The sequence below is a fragment of the Medicago truncatula genome, chromosome 6, assembly GCF_003473485.1.
Source record: "Medicago truncatula cultivar Jemalong A17 chromosome 6, MtrunA17r5.0-ANR, whole genome shotgun sequence".
NCBI classification, from domain to species: Eukaryota; Viridiplantae; Streptophyta; class Magnoliopsida; order Fabales; family Fabaceae; genus Medicago; species Medicago truncatula.
Window position 1 is genome coordinate 29,311,001 of NC_053047.1, and position 17,185 is coordinate 29,328,185.

Here is a 17,185-nt window from a genome sequence, read left to right on the forward strand (position 1 = left end):
ACATTAGTTAAAAAGTATGGTCAAAGTAAGTCAAGTGAATAGTGCATATTGCAAAAATTGGACATGTATTTTGAAACGGAGAGAGTACTATTTAAAGTTATAAATAATGCACTAAAGGCACTTGTTAACGTATAATAAAACTTAGTAAATTTTAAAATTTATATTTTTTTTAAAGAAGTTAAATGATTTATATCTAATGTTGTGTTTCGATTATTTTATTGAGGTGTTTTTTTCTTAAAAATTGAATTACATAGTCTCAAAGTCGCTGATTAAAGTGTGAACTAAAGGTAGTAGTGTCGCCTATGAAGTTCGAGTGTGGATACAGGTGCGGATACAATACGGGTACGCGGATATACAAATTTTTTCAAATTTAGGATGTGATACCGCTAAGATATGTTGACAAAATGTTTATACTTTTTCTTGAAAAAGACAAAATTTTTATACTAAAACTCATGTGAGTAAAATACTTGAAGAAAATAAACATTGGTTACTCTTTATTATTATATTATTATAAGTCACAATTTTTTAAAAATAACACATTGATCAAAATAAAATAAAATGTTTAGTTTTCTTATAAACCATATTATATTATGTTTTCATATGTTGGGATATCGAGAAGAACATCATTAAAAGAAGGCTTTTATATGTTTTTAGTCTTGCAAATAGGGATCTTTTAATAAATGACTCATGTATTTGTTAATCCTGGCAATTTGCCCTCGCAAAATTTAATCATTTTTTAAATGAACCTATTTGCAGGGACTAAACACATATAAAAGCCTTAAAAGAACTCAACATGCATTTCATCTAAAGTTGATTAATTGAATGATCTCTCTCATTACCTTCATCCAGAGGAAGTATAAATTTAGTGGTTCATTAGAAACAATTCCAATGATGCGTATCTAAAATTGAACCGTACACATCTCTACTGAATTTTTACAACACTATCTCACTTTTTTACCCTTCATCTTTTCTAAGACACATATTTATGAAGTACTCCCGCCGGTCATTATTATTAAAAAATAATTGATTTTTTAGATTTATTGAATAATTAATGCATATCTTTTAAGTTGTTTATTTAATGCACTGTTACCCTTTTAAGGACTTATTTAAAACTTCAAATAGATACATTAAATTAACAATTTAAAGATCTATTTGAAACCCAAAAAATTTTAAAAGACATATTTAAAATTTAAAGACTAACAGGTATTTTTCTCAAACTTAAATGACCAAAAATGTGAATTAGAGTATAAAATTTCTGAGGTAGATAAGTATACCTATTCATGAGATGTTACATTTTTGGAATTTTTTTCTACCCTTATCACCAAAAAAATTGACAAGTCTGCCCCTAGTTCAAAATTATTTTTACAAATGCCCCTGGTCTCCTTTTAACTTGGCGAACATGTCCCTTTTTTCAACAACCCTCTGCAAACTTGCAGGCTTTCTCTGAACAATTATGTGGGTTCTACATTTAATTTGGCGAGCTTCATTTTTTTAAGTTTTTTTCTTGTTCGTTATTTCAATTGGCAAGCACGCTAATTTTCTTAATGAGCAGTGATAGATATACCACCATAGATGCACCTTATACCACCTTTATGTGGCAATACAATTAATAATAAAAAAAATCAATCAATTCCATATCAAAAAAAAAATCAAAGATGACAAAAAAAAAAAAATTTAGCCGTATCCTCCTCTCTCATTTCAATTCATTTGGTGGAAAATTTCTCTTTCTTCACCCTAGTTCCATCCATTCCCCCCTTCATTCCGCCACAACCATTCTTCCGCCCCACCCTTCATTCCGTTCAACCCTAGTTGCCGTCTCCTGCTCCATCTTCCGTTCAACCCTAGCCGCATCGCTGTCTCCTGCTCCATCTTCCGTTCAACCCTAGCGCGCGCGCCGCCGTCTCCTGCTCCATCTCCGACGATCTCTTTCACAGTGTTCCTTTTTCAACTTAGGTATTTTCTTCCATATTCCTCTTCCTCTTGGCTGTTACATTTTGTGATTTATGTAAGGTCTTGACTGAGATCTTGGGTGATCTAATGTTTTTTGGTCCTGGCTGAGATGTAGTTTATGTAAGCATTTCTTTGAAACAAATTTAAGTATTTCTTTCAATGTTTTATTGAGTGATAAAGTTCGTTGACAGTCTTTGAAGCTTGCTTTAGTCTCTTGGTAAATTCATAGAGTTCAATTATTAAAGAAAATTGTATGTTAGAAATTGATTTTTTAAAACAATTTGGTGTATGAAAAGCAAAGATAATAAACCTATATTATATAGTAGCAGACATAGTTATGAACAAAAAAGGTTTTAAAAAACGGTCCTGTAGTGCGATTTCGCCGTTACAAAACGGTCATGGCAGCCACCGATACCGTTTTCACGGAGTGAACCAAGATCACAGGCGAATTACTAGGTTCTAAATTATAATACTTAGGCAAATTACTATTATGTCTAAATTAAGTAAATATCAAACTAGTTGAATCCAATTTAAAAAAATCTGAATCTGAAATTCAACAATTCAATTTTCATAGACATTTGAAGCAAGTCATTCATTGATATTCATAAGTCAATTCTTAATAATCATAGACAAAAATAGTAGTGGATAAAAGCTAGACATAATAGTAGTGGATGTGAAATAAATTATTCAAGATTGCATTTGATAGTAAACTAAATAATTTTAAGATTGCATTTGACGGTAAACTAAATTATCTAAGTTGTGAATTAAGTTGTGAAGATGACACACCTTTATATATATTATATTTTTTTATTTTTATAGTAACAATTCACTTGATTGACAATAACAATTGCATCTGTTGTAGTCTTGTCAACCACTAATAACAATTGCATATGTTCCCGTGGTAATTCTAGCATTGTCTAGCCCAACAAAATGGTATGTGTATGTGATGAATGTCAATTAGTTTGTTTGATTTCATTAGTGTTTTGTGTTTTTGTTAATGCCTTTCCTTATATGTCGCCTTTGGAATTCTTGTTTTATTACAGTTACGTCTCAGGCATGAATGTAAGTCGAAGTATATTACTAAAGTCAACGAGAAGCTTACCGAACTTCAAAGGTCTCAAATTCAGAAAACACCATTTAAATGGTTATTGAGTTTGCCTAAGAAATTAAAAATATCCGAAAATTTGCTTGAAGAATTGGTAGAAAGATGGGATGATAGGAGTGGGGGGTTTGCTATACAAGGTCGTATAATACGGTTTACACCTTTAGATGTATGTTTTGCATTAGGACTTCATATAATAGGTGAAAAGGTGAACTTCAAAAAGGACCCTACATCCACTACGAAAGCAATGTTTGATATTGAAGTCATCAATGTAAAAACAATTTATGCTAAAATTATTAATATGGAACGAGACGAAGATGCTGAGATGTTTTGCCGACTTTATTTACTTCTTGGTTTTGCCGAGTTCTACTTTCCAAATTCAAGTGTTAAGGTTAGTGGGTGGTGCCTAAAAATGTTAGACGACTTGAACTCCATTGGGAGATACAATTGGGGTGTCGCTGTTTATGAAATTCTTGCTTGCAGTTTAAATCGAGTAGCGCCTCTTTTTTGTGAAGGAAAAAATTCTTCACGGTTACCGATTAAGGGATGCGCTCTTGTATTACAGGTATGTTATTGTATGATCATTTGATACGTTTATAGGCCACTCTTTGTCATCATATATGTCTTCTGTGAAGAGTATAATATATATGTCAAGAATGAAATGTAACATAATTTGTATATTACAAGAGTTTCTTGAGTTTGAGTTTTTGGATTGTAAGTTTGATATATCCTCATAATGCTGCTTCTTTTTCTTCATGATTTCTTGATTTGATGTTTAAGCTTATTTTATGATGGTGCGAATTGCGATTGAATATGAAATTAAGAGTTGTAGGCTTGATTGTTGTTTTCTGAATGAAAAGAAATTGTTATGAATTGTATGTTGGTTGTTACTAATTCTGCTATATATTTGTTGCGTAATTTATCTATAAAAGTATTGCATCTACTTAATATTGTATTATGATTGTGACCTTGAGTATTGATTTCAAGTTATGTTGGGTTACATAAAAAATTGTGAAGTTTAACTTTAATTTGATGTTTAGTTTTTGTCTTCATGCCATATTGTGACATGATTATAATTGATCTTTTATTCATTGATATTTAGAGCTTGTTAGTAACTATGACTGAAACAAGTGTAACTCACATTAAAATATAGTAATAATTTGTAAGCACTTTTAAATACAGATGATTGCCGTTGAATTTGAGTATCTCAACTTATAACTCTATATGACATAGGATGAAGTTTTACAGGAGATGAAAGAGTGTTTGTTTTGTAGGCCACTCTTTGTCTTCATGCCATTTTATGGCAACAATTTAATTTAATTTATTTATTTTTATTAAATTATAATAGTCATACTATATATGTATATATAGGTATGGGCTCTAGAGCATGTACTAGGATACGAACGAAGTTATCATGATTCTCCATTGACGTTTCCACGATTTATGAAGGCGCTTGGTATTAGTTTGGTTGGCAAAAATATATCACACTTGCTTGGTAATTACTACCTCCGTTCCTTTTTAATTGTCACATTTTGACATTTTACACAAACCAAGACAATCAATAATTGTTACTACTTTTGATGCAATAAGTTATACTTTTATTATAATGACCTTATTCATTTAATATCTTATTTCATATATTTCTCTCTCCGCAATAAATATTTAAGGGTATATTGATAAAACATCATTTAATGTTGCATTGAACTTTGAAAGTGACAGTTAAATAGAAACAAAAAAATTCTCCAAAAGAGACGATTAAAAAGGAACGGAGGGAGTATTTGGTAAGGTTGAATAAATATTATTATTTATATTTAACTATATGAATTTTGTATATAGGGTTTAAGCGGTGTCAATAGTTCATTAATATTTATATTGTATCAACCTTGACAGGTTATTGAAGAGTTAAGTGCAACTAAAGAAGAGGTTGCAAATGAAGTTGTGAAGGAGGCGTTAGCTCGAGCGCCAAGTGGATATATTAAATGGAGGCGTTAGACATCTGTTGAGACGAATTTGCATCTGATTGTTCTTGTTGCGTATGATGTTAATGACCAGTTCGAGCGATTCATTACTGCCTCTTGTGATTTCTGATGAACGTTGTTTTGGTTTTCTTTGGCCTTGTTGGCGTAAAGATTGCCCAAGACGTGCAGACTCTTCCATGCGGTATTCCCATTCTCTACGATATTGGTTCATGTTTGCGAATGAGAATCGTTCTTGTGGGCATAGACAATATTAAAACATATTTCGCTCAAATGCCCACACTCGACCCATACATTCTACCATTTCTGCTGGAGTGTACCTTGTTCCTTGAAACTTAGAGAAAGCATGAAACTCTCATTCAATTCCAAACCAATCTTCATCCATTGTAGAAAAATGAACATTGAACTCACATTAAAGCGCAAGTGTATGGTACTTATAGCATGAGTCATAGGATGAATAATTTTCTATCTTTGACAAACTTTATCATTTCAATTAATTTCCTTCTCACTAATTATACACATGCTATCTGTGCAATTTGTACATTTGAGACAAATTATGGAATTTTGCTAGATGCTAAGAGTTCAGTTGTGTAGTCTTATATAATATTCTAAACGTGAGTTAGAAAAAGCTAACCAAAACTAGTGCTATATACTTCACCAATTTTTGGTGAATGTGATACCATGTTAGTGTTTTTTTTTTTCCTAATTTGTCTCGTATTGAATTTAGGGTTAAATATATTTTGCTTCCTATAAAATTAGGAGTTTATAAATTTAGTCTTTACTTAATTTGTACTAAATCTTGCGTGTATTTATACTTAATTTTTCATCGTTTCATAATGATCTAAACAGGTCTAAAAAAATTCATTGAAATTTTTTAGAGTTTAAAGATAATTAAACAAATGTTGTTTTAGCAGGGACTTAAATTAAATGTAAATATATTTAACAAATCCCAAAAATGCAATAAAAATTAAGTAAGAATTAAACTTAGAAGCCCCCATATTGTATTTGGACCAAAAACAAATTTAACCTTTGAATATATAACCACGTGATCTCGTTGAATGGAATCATGAGAATCTTGACTCATTAGCATGAGTTTGATGTGGAATAATGTAAATCTTTGTACGGACTCTTGGAAAATTTACCAGATAAAGAGTGTAATTGACTGATGTGCTTGTATGAGATTAAATAAATAAATAAATTATGATAGGGAGAATAGTTATGTACATAAATTCAATATGAATTAATTTATCACAGTCTTCTGAACAAGTATAATCTTTTATAGATGACCATCGATAACCAAAAAAAGTATGTCTTCGTCAAATGTACATCAATAACAATCAACCACAATTAAGTTAGAAAATGTATGTTTAACCGATCAATAAGTCCGCGGGTAACATTGCATTATCTAATACAAAACTTCTCTGCTTATTTTCTTCATGAAGCACCAAACGACAAACAATGTCACTGCGAATCCGAAGGATATCCTCCTGTAGATAAGTAAATGCTTTTATTTGGATATATATTAATATTTACATATTACTAATTAATCAACAACTAATAAAACACAATGTTTAAGAAAATTTAAAGCATTACCAATGAATAGTCGGGCATACTCTTCTGCCCCCATTTCGCTTGACCATCCCACAGCTCCAAGTACTTAAGGACATTAACGCCACAATCATGACTACAAATTTGACGAATTTCAAATTAGGCAAATAAACCCTAAACACAAGTAATATATCAATGAGTCTTGGCATGTTTTTCGACATTACTAACCAATTTTTTTGCTTTGGTAAATCCACCACTACAACCTCCAACGAAGGTGCCAACATATTTGCTTAATTGTTCGGTACTTTATTCATAAATTCAACTACCCCTTCAAAATGTACTTTCTGTAAAAACACATGTTCTCATTTGATCAACATTAATTACACTAACCACTAAATTAACCAAAACAAATTAATTAAGAATTACATATACCATCGCATTATCCAAACGTTGCCTTGGGCCATTTCTTACATTGTATAACGAGTCCAGCACATACATTTTCCTCTTCCTATGGTCCAAGATGTAACATGTCCAGTGGTTTTCGAAATGGGTTGGTGCAAATACCTAATTTTAATGATAAAAATTACTCAACCATGTTGCATAAACTAAATTCGTCGCACATAATTTTTTTTGTTTCATTGACATCAAATTTATTAGGCAGAGTTGTCGCACGGTGAAAACAAAACTCGCAAAATAAGGAGTTACAATAGGCACCAAATATAAGCGGAGACCCCACATAAAAAACCACACAAAACCAACCGCCAACCGAACTAATACAACAAAAACCCATATAGAAAAACCTCACTGCCACAGAAACAAAGAACAGCAACAAACATTACATGAGAGAGATGAAAAACATATACCATAAAAGACAAATTCATCACCTCCCATCTACACCTACAACAACATAATGATTACTTAAAGTTAAAATATAAACTTACAAAGTCAGATAACCACAACGCCTCAAGTGTCTTAGTCCAACAAGACATATATATATATATATATATATATATATATATATATAGGACATATCAAGTGAGAGGAATTGTTAAAATGAGAGATGAGAGGAATAAACCTCAACCATTAGATCAAAATCAATGGCTCACATTAAAACTGTTATTTTAGGGACTCATAGACTTTAATTTTTCTCAGTTTCCCATTGTGTCCTTTCATTTCCCAGTTGTCTTCATCTCTTTCTTCGCCGTTTTCACTCTTCATTATGCAGCTGCAATTGACTCATCACTAGTTTCTCTTTGATTGTTAGCATAAACACATTAATCATTATTATGAAAAATTCAATTTATGTAACTCATGCGGTGACAAAACAAACCCAGTAATGCTACTCTTTACCATGACTCCTCCATCACAAGCCTATTGCAATTCCAATTGGCCGGAAGATGAATAGATTTGACGACATCCCCAATTTTGTCGTTGGTGTTCATGTTCGTCGGAGTTCATCGTCCGTGTTCCTAATCGCCGGAGTTCGTCGACGGTGTTCCTGTTCCTTTTTGGATCTAAGTTTTGATGTTCTTTAATATTACTCGCTAAATTGGATCTTTCATGATAATTGGTTGTTAAATTAATGAAAGAACAACTAGAAATATATAAAAAGAAAGAAAAAAAAATGTATTTTAGTGATGAACCATGTGGAGAGGAATACGGTAAAGAAGGAAGGTGAAGAAAACTGAAAATTGGAAATGAGTAAACCAAGGGATGATGGAGAAATTGAGCAATATTAAAGCACATAAGTCACTACAATAAGAGTTTTAATGTGAGCCATTGATTTTGATCTAATGGTTGAGGTTTATTCCTCTCATCTCTCATTTTAACAACTCCTCTCACTTGATATGCCCTATATATATATATATATATCTTGAATTTCCGCTCAGTCCATTTGAGTTTACGTCCTTTGGGATGTGCCTTTAAATCGTCAAGCAACTCAAACTGCAATTATAATTAATGTTAGGCATGGGATAATAAAAGTTGAATACACTTCAGGGTTGTTTGGCTTTATACTTGATACAATTCCATACCAAAAAATAATCACTCAAAATTAAGCGCTTTACATAACCATGTTTTCGAACTTCATCATACATCATAGTCTTGGCAACAATATTAATAACCTAAGGCATTACATAAATCAAATTAAGTAACGGTTAACAAACATATATAGTAAAGTCTAAATTAAAAAAATAAAGGTTAACGGAAAATACAGACATTTGAGTTGACCCATTGCCTCGCCTTCATGCATTGGAAAAACACCCTGGAAAAACGCAATTCATCTACCTCACATATCAACCTAAAAAAAAAGAAAAATAAAATGTTAATCGATTATGTTAAAGTTTCGATTGAGAAACCGCAACATGATAAAATGTAGTTAAAATACATTAAAAAAATTATACACGTACATATCTTTAGCCTTTTCATGTGTGCATAACAAATATAGCCTTTTCATATGTGCATAACAAATATAGCCTTTTCAAATGTGACTTAATCCTTACTTCCCTTTTTTTTTTTTTTTTTCTCTTCAGCCATATCTTCATGATCCAACTTCATCCCATCATCATTTTCTTCTTCCTTTTTTTTCCTCTACAGCCACATCTTCTTCATTCAACTTCATCCCATCATCATTTTCTTCTTCCATTTTTTTTCCCTTCCCCAACACCTTCATCATCCAAATTCATCTCATCATCATTTTCTTCTGGTTTTCCCGCCTCACTTTTCAACCCATCATTATCCGCATCAATCTTACCACACTTAACTCCTACCTGTTTTGACCCACTTCCTACTTCCACGCTACTTGGCATCGAAATATTTTCCCTACCGTGAGCACTATTTTCTTTTAATATCCTCATATCATCCTCAAGGATTGAAACACGAGAAAGCAAATCTTTGTGTTCACCCACCAACCTTTGATGTTCAGCCATATAAGCTTGCACATCAAATAAAGGGTATGCACCATCTCCAATACCAACTTGAGAATGGTTAACGGCTTTAACAAAGACATCATTTACCATGTCTTCTTGCGTTGGAACCAAATCCTCAACCAACTAATCACATTAAATAAGTTAAATTAACATAATTGTATGTGAAAATTTAAACTATAAAACCACAATACCGAGTTAACATATTAAAGGCAATTACTAACCTTTACATTTGAAAAAATGTTGAGATTACAACATGTCCTCCCTCCACTTTGGTCCAATTGTTAATGCTTGGAAAACGCTTATTTGGTCCACTACATAGACTTAAATGTTCAACCACCCATATCTAATCAAATGACAAATTAAATTAACGTAAACAACATTTGACATAACTATCGATATAATTAAAAAAACAGAACCCTTTCAATATTACATACCTGCAATATAGCTGAGCAACCAGAAATGCGTAAAGCTGTATCATTCTTTTGTTGATGGTATTTTGACGTCGCACTACTAAAATGTTCCATTAAATCATCGTAAACAGCGACACCCCAATTATAAGTACTAAGAGCATCTAAATCATCAACAAGGTTAAAGAAATCTTTTTTAATTTTACCATGTGATTTCGGAAAATATAAGACACACAAGGCAAATAGGATGTAAACTCTACAAAAATCATCTATGTTGTCCTCTTCTTGAAGAACCTTTAGCTTTGAATGTACACTATCAATATCAATAACTTCATTCACATCAAACAATGTTCTAACATGACTATCACTATCTATTGATTCTGACAAAGATTCTCCTAAAATAGGCAAACCTAGAGCCAAACAAAGGTCTAGATGTTTAAAGGCCACAGTCCTAACGCCTACTCTAAATCCTAAGCTACTTGCATCCCACCTATGCAATAATTCCTTCAATAAAGTATCATTCATTCCTATATAGGTCTTCATTTCCACCAGATATCGGAACGGAGTTTTCATAATTCTACTCCTTTGCGCATCAGATAATTTTCGGTTAATATCTACCAACTTATTGGTACGGGGCATTTGAGTCTTTATCTGTGGCTGAAAAATGAACATTATTCATTCATTAATGGCATAAAACACAAACAGTTACATACACATTAAATGTCTCATTAATTAAATTGTACTTACACCAACACCACCATCCCTTTTTCGTTTGTTTTCGTTCATGATGTTGACCTTATCTGTTGTATACAAAAACAATTTCTATCAACAACAATTAAAACACACACAAATGTCTAATTCTCAACACACGTTACAAGAACGATTTGAAAAAATTCATCTTATAACTAAAATACAAACACATTTTATAATCACACGTTTTCCACAAAAATTGAAGAACGTTATGGAAATAATACTGTGACAAGTTAATGTTTTCCTATCTTTGTTATCATAGACATACTGACAAAATTTATCTGCACTTAACGATATTTTAACATAGACGTGACCACATTTTTTTCCTTCAAATTTCCAACACTTTGACCATTTTTTAACACAAGTGTGACCACAATTCTTTTGATTAAGAAATGGGTTAATAGTGTTTTTCACCCCTGTAATATATGGCATTTCCGGTTTTCGCCCCTATAAAATTTTCGGTTTGATTTGCACCCTTGTAAAATTTTTATTTTCCGGAAAACACCCCTAATAGGCCATTTTCAGAATTTTTTTTCAAGAATTTTTGGTTTTTGAATGGCCTATTAAGGGTGTTTTCCGGAAAATAAAAATTTTATGAGGGTGCAAATCAAACCAAAAATTTTAAAGGGGCGAAAACCGGAAATGACATATATTACAGGGGTGAAAAACACTATTAACCCTTAAGAAATTGACACCAACTCTACGTGATATCATTTAGAGGAACAACCACAATCAAACTACAAAATTTGGGGAAAACTTATGATTTTGTACTAACAACAATACAATGATAATCATCAACAACCCAAAAATGCAACAATCAGACGGTAGAAAATAACATAGATTTTAACTCAATTATGAACTAAACAACTAAATACTATCAAGCTTCATTTAACCCTAAATTCTCACTAAGTAAGTATCATACCCTAATATGATTAATTTCTTTATCATGAATTTCTAATTCAAAAATTATTTTACCTTCATCAAATACAAGATTTGAGATAAACATCACCTTTAACAGAGAGATTCGGCGACGGAAAAAAGAGATGGAGAAACTGATTCGTATAGAGGAAGGAGGAAGGAAATCGAGAGAGCTAATCAGGGTATGGAGAGAGAGCTACGGGCCGCCGTCGGACCAAATGACAAAGAGAGAGCTATCGGTCGTTGTAGCAAATGGCGGAGAGTGAGAGATGGAGATCGCACTTCGCTGTCACGTGCTGGAGAGAGACGAGATATGAAACCCTTGGATTTCTTTTTCTTTACTATTTCTTATTTCTTTTAATCATTTTTCAATTTAAAGATCAATTTTTTTAAAATTTTTATTGCCATGTCATAGGTGGTATAAGGGGGTGTATGGAATTGGTATGTCCATGTATCTTTTTCCGTTTTCAATACACCAAACCCTTGTTCCATATATAAATGGCGAGCTAAGACATTTTTTGTTTTATTTATTTTCGGTTTACTTATAAAATGGCACCTTTTTCCCACCAACGAAGAATGTATCGCCATCGTTACTATTGGGCCAGATATTAGGCCAAACCCTTATTCTTTGTTTTCCATTTTCAAACAACCATACACCTCCCGTTGGTCTAACATGTCTGAGGCAGTTCCTAAAAAAACAGGGTACACATGTCTCTTTCCATGTTTTGAGTGAATGATTTTACATGCAAGTTGGTTTAGAGAAGATGGAGGAATAGTGCGCGCACGTTACCACATTAGCTGTTGAGAAAGAAAGTATTGCAAATGTCAGATTTTATTGTGGAATCTCAAAAGAGTTGTTGTGCATTAATTGGGCCATCTTCACACTAAATTGGCCCAATTTTGCTACCTCTTCCTTTCCGGCAAAAGTTATGGTGCATAAGCCATAACTTATGCACCATGCATAAGTTAATCACAACCATCAGATAACATGACACTTGTAATGATCCTATTGTTCTCAACTCAGACCCCACAATCTTTCTCCGTTTTCGCGAAACTGCTATCTTTCTCCGTTTTCGCGACTGCATTCTTTGCTCCGATTTACGAATCGGCTACGTCACTGCGTGATTGCGCCGATTTCACCGGCGAACCTTGCTTCACGTTTGCTCGCCGCTCCGACGTCGTTTTCCAGTCGTGATTGCGACGTGATTTCACCGTCTAGGTTGCACGAATTTCACCCTTTCTCACCGGTCCGACGTCGTTTTTCCGGCTATCTCTAGCAAATTCGTACTGCATTTTGAAGAGGTAATCATGTATATCATTTTTGTTGTATTTAGTTTTTGATTCAAATTTCGAATTTGTTCTTAGTATAGTATCAATTTAGTGATTCAAATTTAGTGATTCAGTTGTATCAATAAGCTTCATTTTTCGATTTGTATAAGAATCAATTTTGCTTCAGTTGTATTTTCAAATCAACACTCTGAAATCATTTCCAGAGCAAAATGGTTTCAGAGTAAAACTTGAAAAAACCATTTACACAGTATATTGGTTTTGGCATATTAGCTTCAATTTTGCTTCAGTTGTAGTTTCAATTTATGATATCTAATGGTTGTTTGTTCTTAATAGTGTTTGTTGCTGTTTTCAATGGATTTGATATCAAATTCATCTGAGAGTGGACAACTGAGTGTTGAAACTTCTTCAATGATTCATGCTGATAGTTCTCAATGTTACTCCCCTAGCAATGAAGAATCATGGAAGTCTTTAGTCTTTCAATCTATTAAAGAGATTGAAGATTTTTATGGTAATTATGCATATAACATTGGATTTTCTATTAGAACTATGTTGAAGTCGAAGAATAATTCACAAAATAAGAAATCAGATAAGGTACATTATGTGCGTTATGTTTGTAACAAACAAGGTTTCAAGAAGGGAAGTTTGCTTAATCCTAACAACAGGCCAACATCAGACAGTCCACTGGTTATTGAGTTTGTGAAAGTGAAAGAAAAACCTGAGGAAAGGGTCGGTTGTAAAGCTGGAATATGTTTGAAGCTGGATGAAGTTTTGAATGTGTATAAGATTTATAGATGGGATGTGGCTCACTGTCATCCATTACATAAACCAGAGCATTTGTGTTACCTGGGATCATTTAGAGAAGTAAATGAAGTTCAAGGACAACTAGCTCTAATAAATTCTAAAGCTGGAATGTCGATGAGAATGTCTTATGAAGTTCTTGGTCAAGGAGTTGGAGGTACGGAGAATCTTCCTTTTCGGTTTTCAGACTTAAAGAACTATCTAATGACAATTCGTCAAAAGGAGATGGTGGTTGGTGAAGCAACTGTAATTCAAGAATTCTTTAGAAATGAAGCTCTCTCGAAACCATCTTTTTACTATGATATCCAAGTTGATGCTGCAGAAGACATAGCTAGCATTTTTTGGGCAGATGGAATTATGCAACTAGATTATTCTCTATTTGGTGATGTCATCAGTTTTGATACAACTTACCGAACAAACAATCAATATCGACCATTAGGTTAGTATCTTTTACTTCTCTCAGGTTTTTAATAAGTGTTTACTTTCATTATGTTGTATTTTGTTCTGGCATGGTTAGTATAGGTTGGAGTACATTTTGAACTGCCTAGTGTCTAGGTGTGTCTGTCATATGTGTCCGAGATTGACTGTAAGATTGATAAAGTTGCAGGCATTTTTACTTAGCCAGAAATTGTCTTGTGTGATCGATCTTTAGTACATACTTATTAGAATACTTAGTGTCTATGTGTTTTATCATTGAGTTTATTCACTGCTGAGGCGTGATTTCTTATAATTTGTGATTACAGACTAGCATAAATGCACTATAATTCAGGGTTGGTTTCATTATTTAGTGTAAGTTATATATATGTTGTATTTTGTTCTGATTTAGGTCATTTATTGGTCATTATTTCAGCTGCCTTTATTGGTTTTGACAATCATCGCAATAGTGTTTTATTTGGTGCTGCGCTATTGTACGATGAGACAGCAGCTAGTTTTGATTGGTTGTTTACAACATTCTTGAAGTGTATGTCCAATAAGACACCACAGACTATATATACAGACCAGACTAGTGCGTTATTGTGTTCAATTCCGAATATTTTTCCAGGTGTTTTTCATGGGCTTTGTTCATGGCACATGGCAGAGAATGCAAAGAAAAATCTTGGCTCTCGTGCAAACAATGCATTTTTCGATGAGTTAACTAATTTGGTTTCAAATGTAGACGATGAATCAGATTTCGACTATAATTGGGATCAGATGATGAAAAATTGTTTTAATGGAAGGCCTACTTCAGACTTTAGGTGGCTTCTCCAAACTTATAGAAATCGTATGCATTGGTCTTCAGCTTGGGTCAAGTCACATTTTACAGTTGGTCTGAAAACAACTCAGTTAAGTGAGTCTTTCAATTCTTTTCTTCGTGGATTTCTGCAGCCAGACCATTCACTTGTTCGATTCTTTAGTCATTTCAACATTATGGTTCAGAGAATGAGAGATAATCATGCTGAGTTGGACTTCAAGGCTGCAAACACTAGAACAAAAAATAATTATCCCAATAGTCAGCTGATGCGGTCCGTTGTAAACAAGTACACACCAGCTTGCTTTGCATTTATTCACAGGCAGTATGACCTTTCCTTCAAATACTATCATGAGGAGGACACAACAAAAGGGTCTGCCTTTAACAAGTTTTTCAAAGTTTTCACAATTGAAAAGGTTGATGATAATTATGATGTTGATAATGATAATGACGGGACTTCCAATGTTGATGTTTTGGATGCAGAACTTCAAGAAAACCTTTTCCCAAGTTTTGAAGATCATGATCGACTTGATGAAAGAGTTGTCACAGTTAACATTAGAAGCAAAAGTTTTAGTTGTTCATATCGTATGTTTGAGAACAGGGGCTTTTTATGTCGACATGTTTTGAAGATCTTGGAGTTCTTAGGTGGTTATGTGCAATATCATTTTTTGAAGACAATACCTGGACAATATATTTTAAAGCGTTGGACTAGAGATGTGCGTCCGTCTGTTGATAAGCTGAAATCTACCATCAATGTTGGCACTGAAGACACCACTCAAGCACAACGATATCAACAAATTTGTGCTGTTACCGTTCAGCTTTCTACACGTTTTTGTGCAGATCCGGAGGCATCTGAAATTTTTCTCGACGGTGTTCTTGAAGCTGGGAAAAAGGCAGAGGAGTTGCTTCTTTCTAAAGGTATTCGTACAGACCCATCTTCCTTGACGTCATCATCCAAGTCTTCAAAAGGAGCTGCTGTCGGTGAACCATCTGCTGGGGTGAAGTCCACTGCACCAAAGTTCAAAAAAGGACCAAATCCAATTAAGTCAAAGAAGCGACTTAAAAGTGATTATGAAAAAGCTAGAGAAAGGCAGAAATTCCTTATAAATCGGAAGAAACAAAAGAGAGATGATGAAGCTTTAAAAAAAAAAAGCGGTCAATGATTGATTGTTTTTTTATGTTATAAGTTTGTAATAGATTTTATTGGGAATATTTTGATATGATCTATTGGAAATTATACATTCACATTCTTTATTGTTATGTATTGATGATTATAGGTTGTTACAAAACCATTAGACAATTAGTTTGGTTTCACATTTGAACATTCTTATAAATTTTAATTAAATTGAACATTCTTATCACATTTGTTTTTATTTACAAAACCATTAGAACCATATACCAACAATAATTTCATCTAAAACCATTACACCATAAGTATGGTTTTACATAGAACACTATTAAAACCATTAAACCATACTTATGATTTTAGTATTCCATACCCCTAATTTTGATCAAATTTTAATTAAATTCAACATTCTTGGGCCTAAAATAACTGTTAGAACCATGTACCGATAATAATTTCACCTAAAACCATTACACCATAAGTATGGTTTTACATATAACACTATCAAAACCATTAAACCATACTTATGGTTTTAATATTCCATACCCCTAATTTTGATCAAATATTAATTAAATTCAACATTCTTTGGCCTAAAATAATTGTTTATCACATTTGTTTTTATTTACAAAACCATTAGAACCATGTACTGATAATAATTTCATCTAAAACCATTACACCATAAGTATGGTTTTACATAAAACACTATCAAAACCATTAAACCATACTTATGGTTTCAGTATTCCATACCCCTAATTTTGATCAAATGGTACTTTGATAGATTAAACCATTTAACAATACAAATGGTTTCAGTTTATAACATATTGAAACCATTAAACAATTGTAATGGTTTCCAGATATAATAATGCAGAAATAGTAGTTGCACTTTGTAAAGTATGGTTGAATGTTTTCAGGGATTTGCTTGTGCATGTTTTGTGTTAAAGATGTTTGAGTTATGGTATAGCCTATATGGTCATCTTTGTTTATGACTTCATGAGTCACCGTTAATTAATGATCATTTGAATTTGCAGTTTAAAAAATTACTTATTTTTATTTATTTGTTGTGATGGTTAACAGTTTAAAACATTATGAAATTAAATTTGTTAAATGGTTAAATGAATTCGTGAAATTCGTGAAGCAAACTTATGGTTTGCACAATTATTTTGGTTTC

General features: G+C 32.7%; 2 protein-coding genes across 2 annotated transcripts; both read left to right on the forward strand.

The window, feature by feature from the left end:
- Positions 1–2,880: 2,880 nt before the first annotated feature.
- Positions 2,881–4,950, forward strand: LOC120576083 (uncharacterized). The gene is made up of 4 exons (XM_039827059.1): positions 2,881–2,889; positions 2,994–3,617; positions 4,424–4,547; positions 4,943–4,950. Exons 1-4 carry the CDS (start codon positions 2,881–2,883, stop codon positions 4,948–4,950), a joined length of 765 nt encoding a protein of 254 aa, XP_039682993.1.
- An 8,269-nt stretch (positions 4,951–13,219) lies between these two features.
- Positions 13,220–16,190, forward strand: LOC112422819 (protein FAR1-RELATED SEQUENCE 5-like). Its single transcript, XM_039827060.1, has 4 exons — positions 13,220–14,105; positions 14,517–14,627; positions 14,709–15,984; positions 16,172–16,190. The coding sequence occupies exons 1-4, from the start codon at positions 13,220–13,222 to the stop codon at positions 16,188–16,190; spliced, it is 2,292 nt and encodes a 763-aa protein (XP_039682994.1).
- Positions 16,191–17,185: the final 995 nt, after the last annotated feature.

What these genes read in the sequence shown, in the direction of transcription:
- LOC112422819 (XM_039827060.1), top strand. Translation starts at nt 13,220, where the DNA reads ATGGATTTGATATCAAATTCATCTGAGAGTGGACAACTGAGTGTTGAA. An exon ending in CAATCAATATCGACCATTAG is followed by an intron (nt 14,106 to 14,516) that starts GTTAGTATCTTT and finishes TCATTATTTCAG; the next exon opens with CTGCCTTTATTGGTTTTGAC. An exon ending in GTTTACAACATTCTTGAAGT is followed by an intron (nt 14,628 to 14,708) that starts GTATGTCCAATA and finishes ATATTTTTCCAG; the next exon opens with GTGTTTTTCATGGGCTTTGT.
- LOC120576083 (XM_039827059.1), top strand. An exon ending in GATGCGCTCTTGTATTACAG is followed by an intron (nt 3,618 to 4,423) that starts GTATGTTATTGT and finishes ATGTATATATAG; the next exon opens with GTATGGGCTCTAGAGCATGT.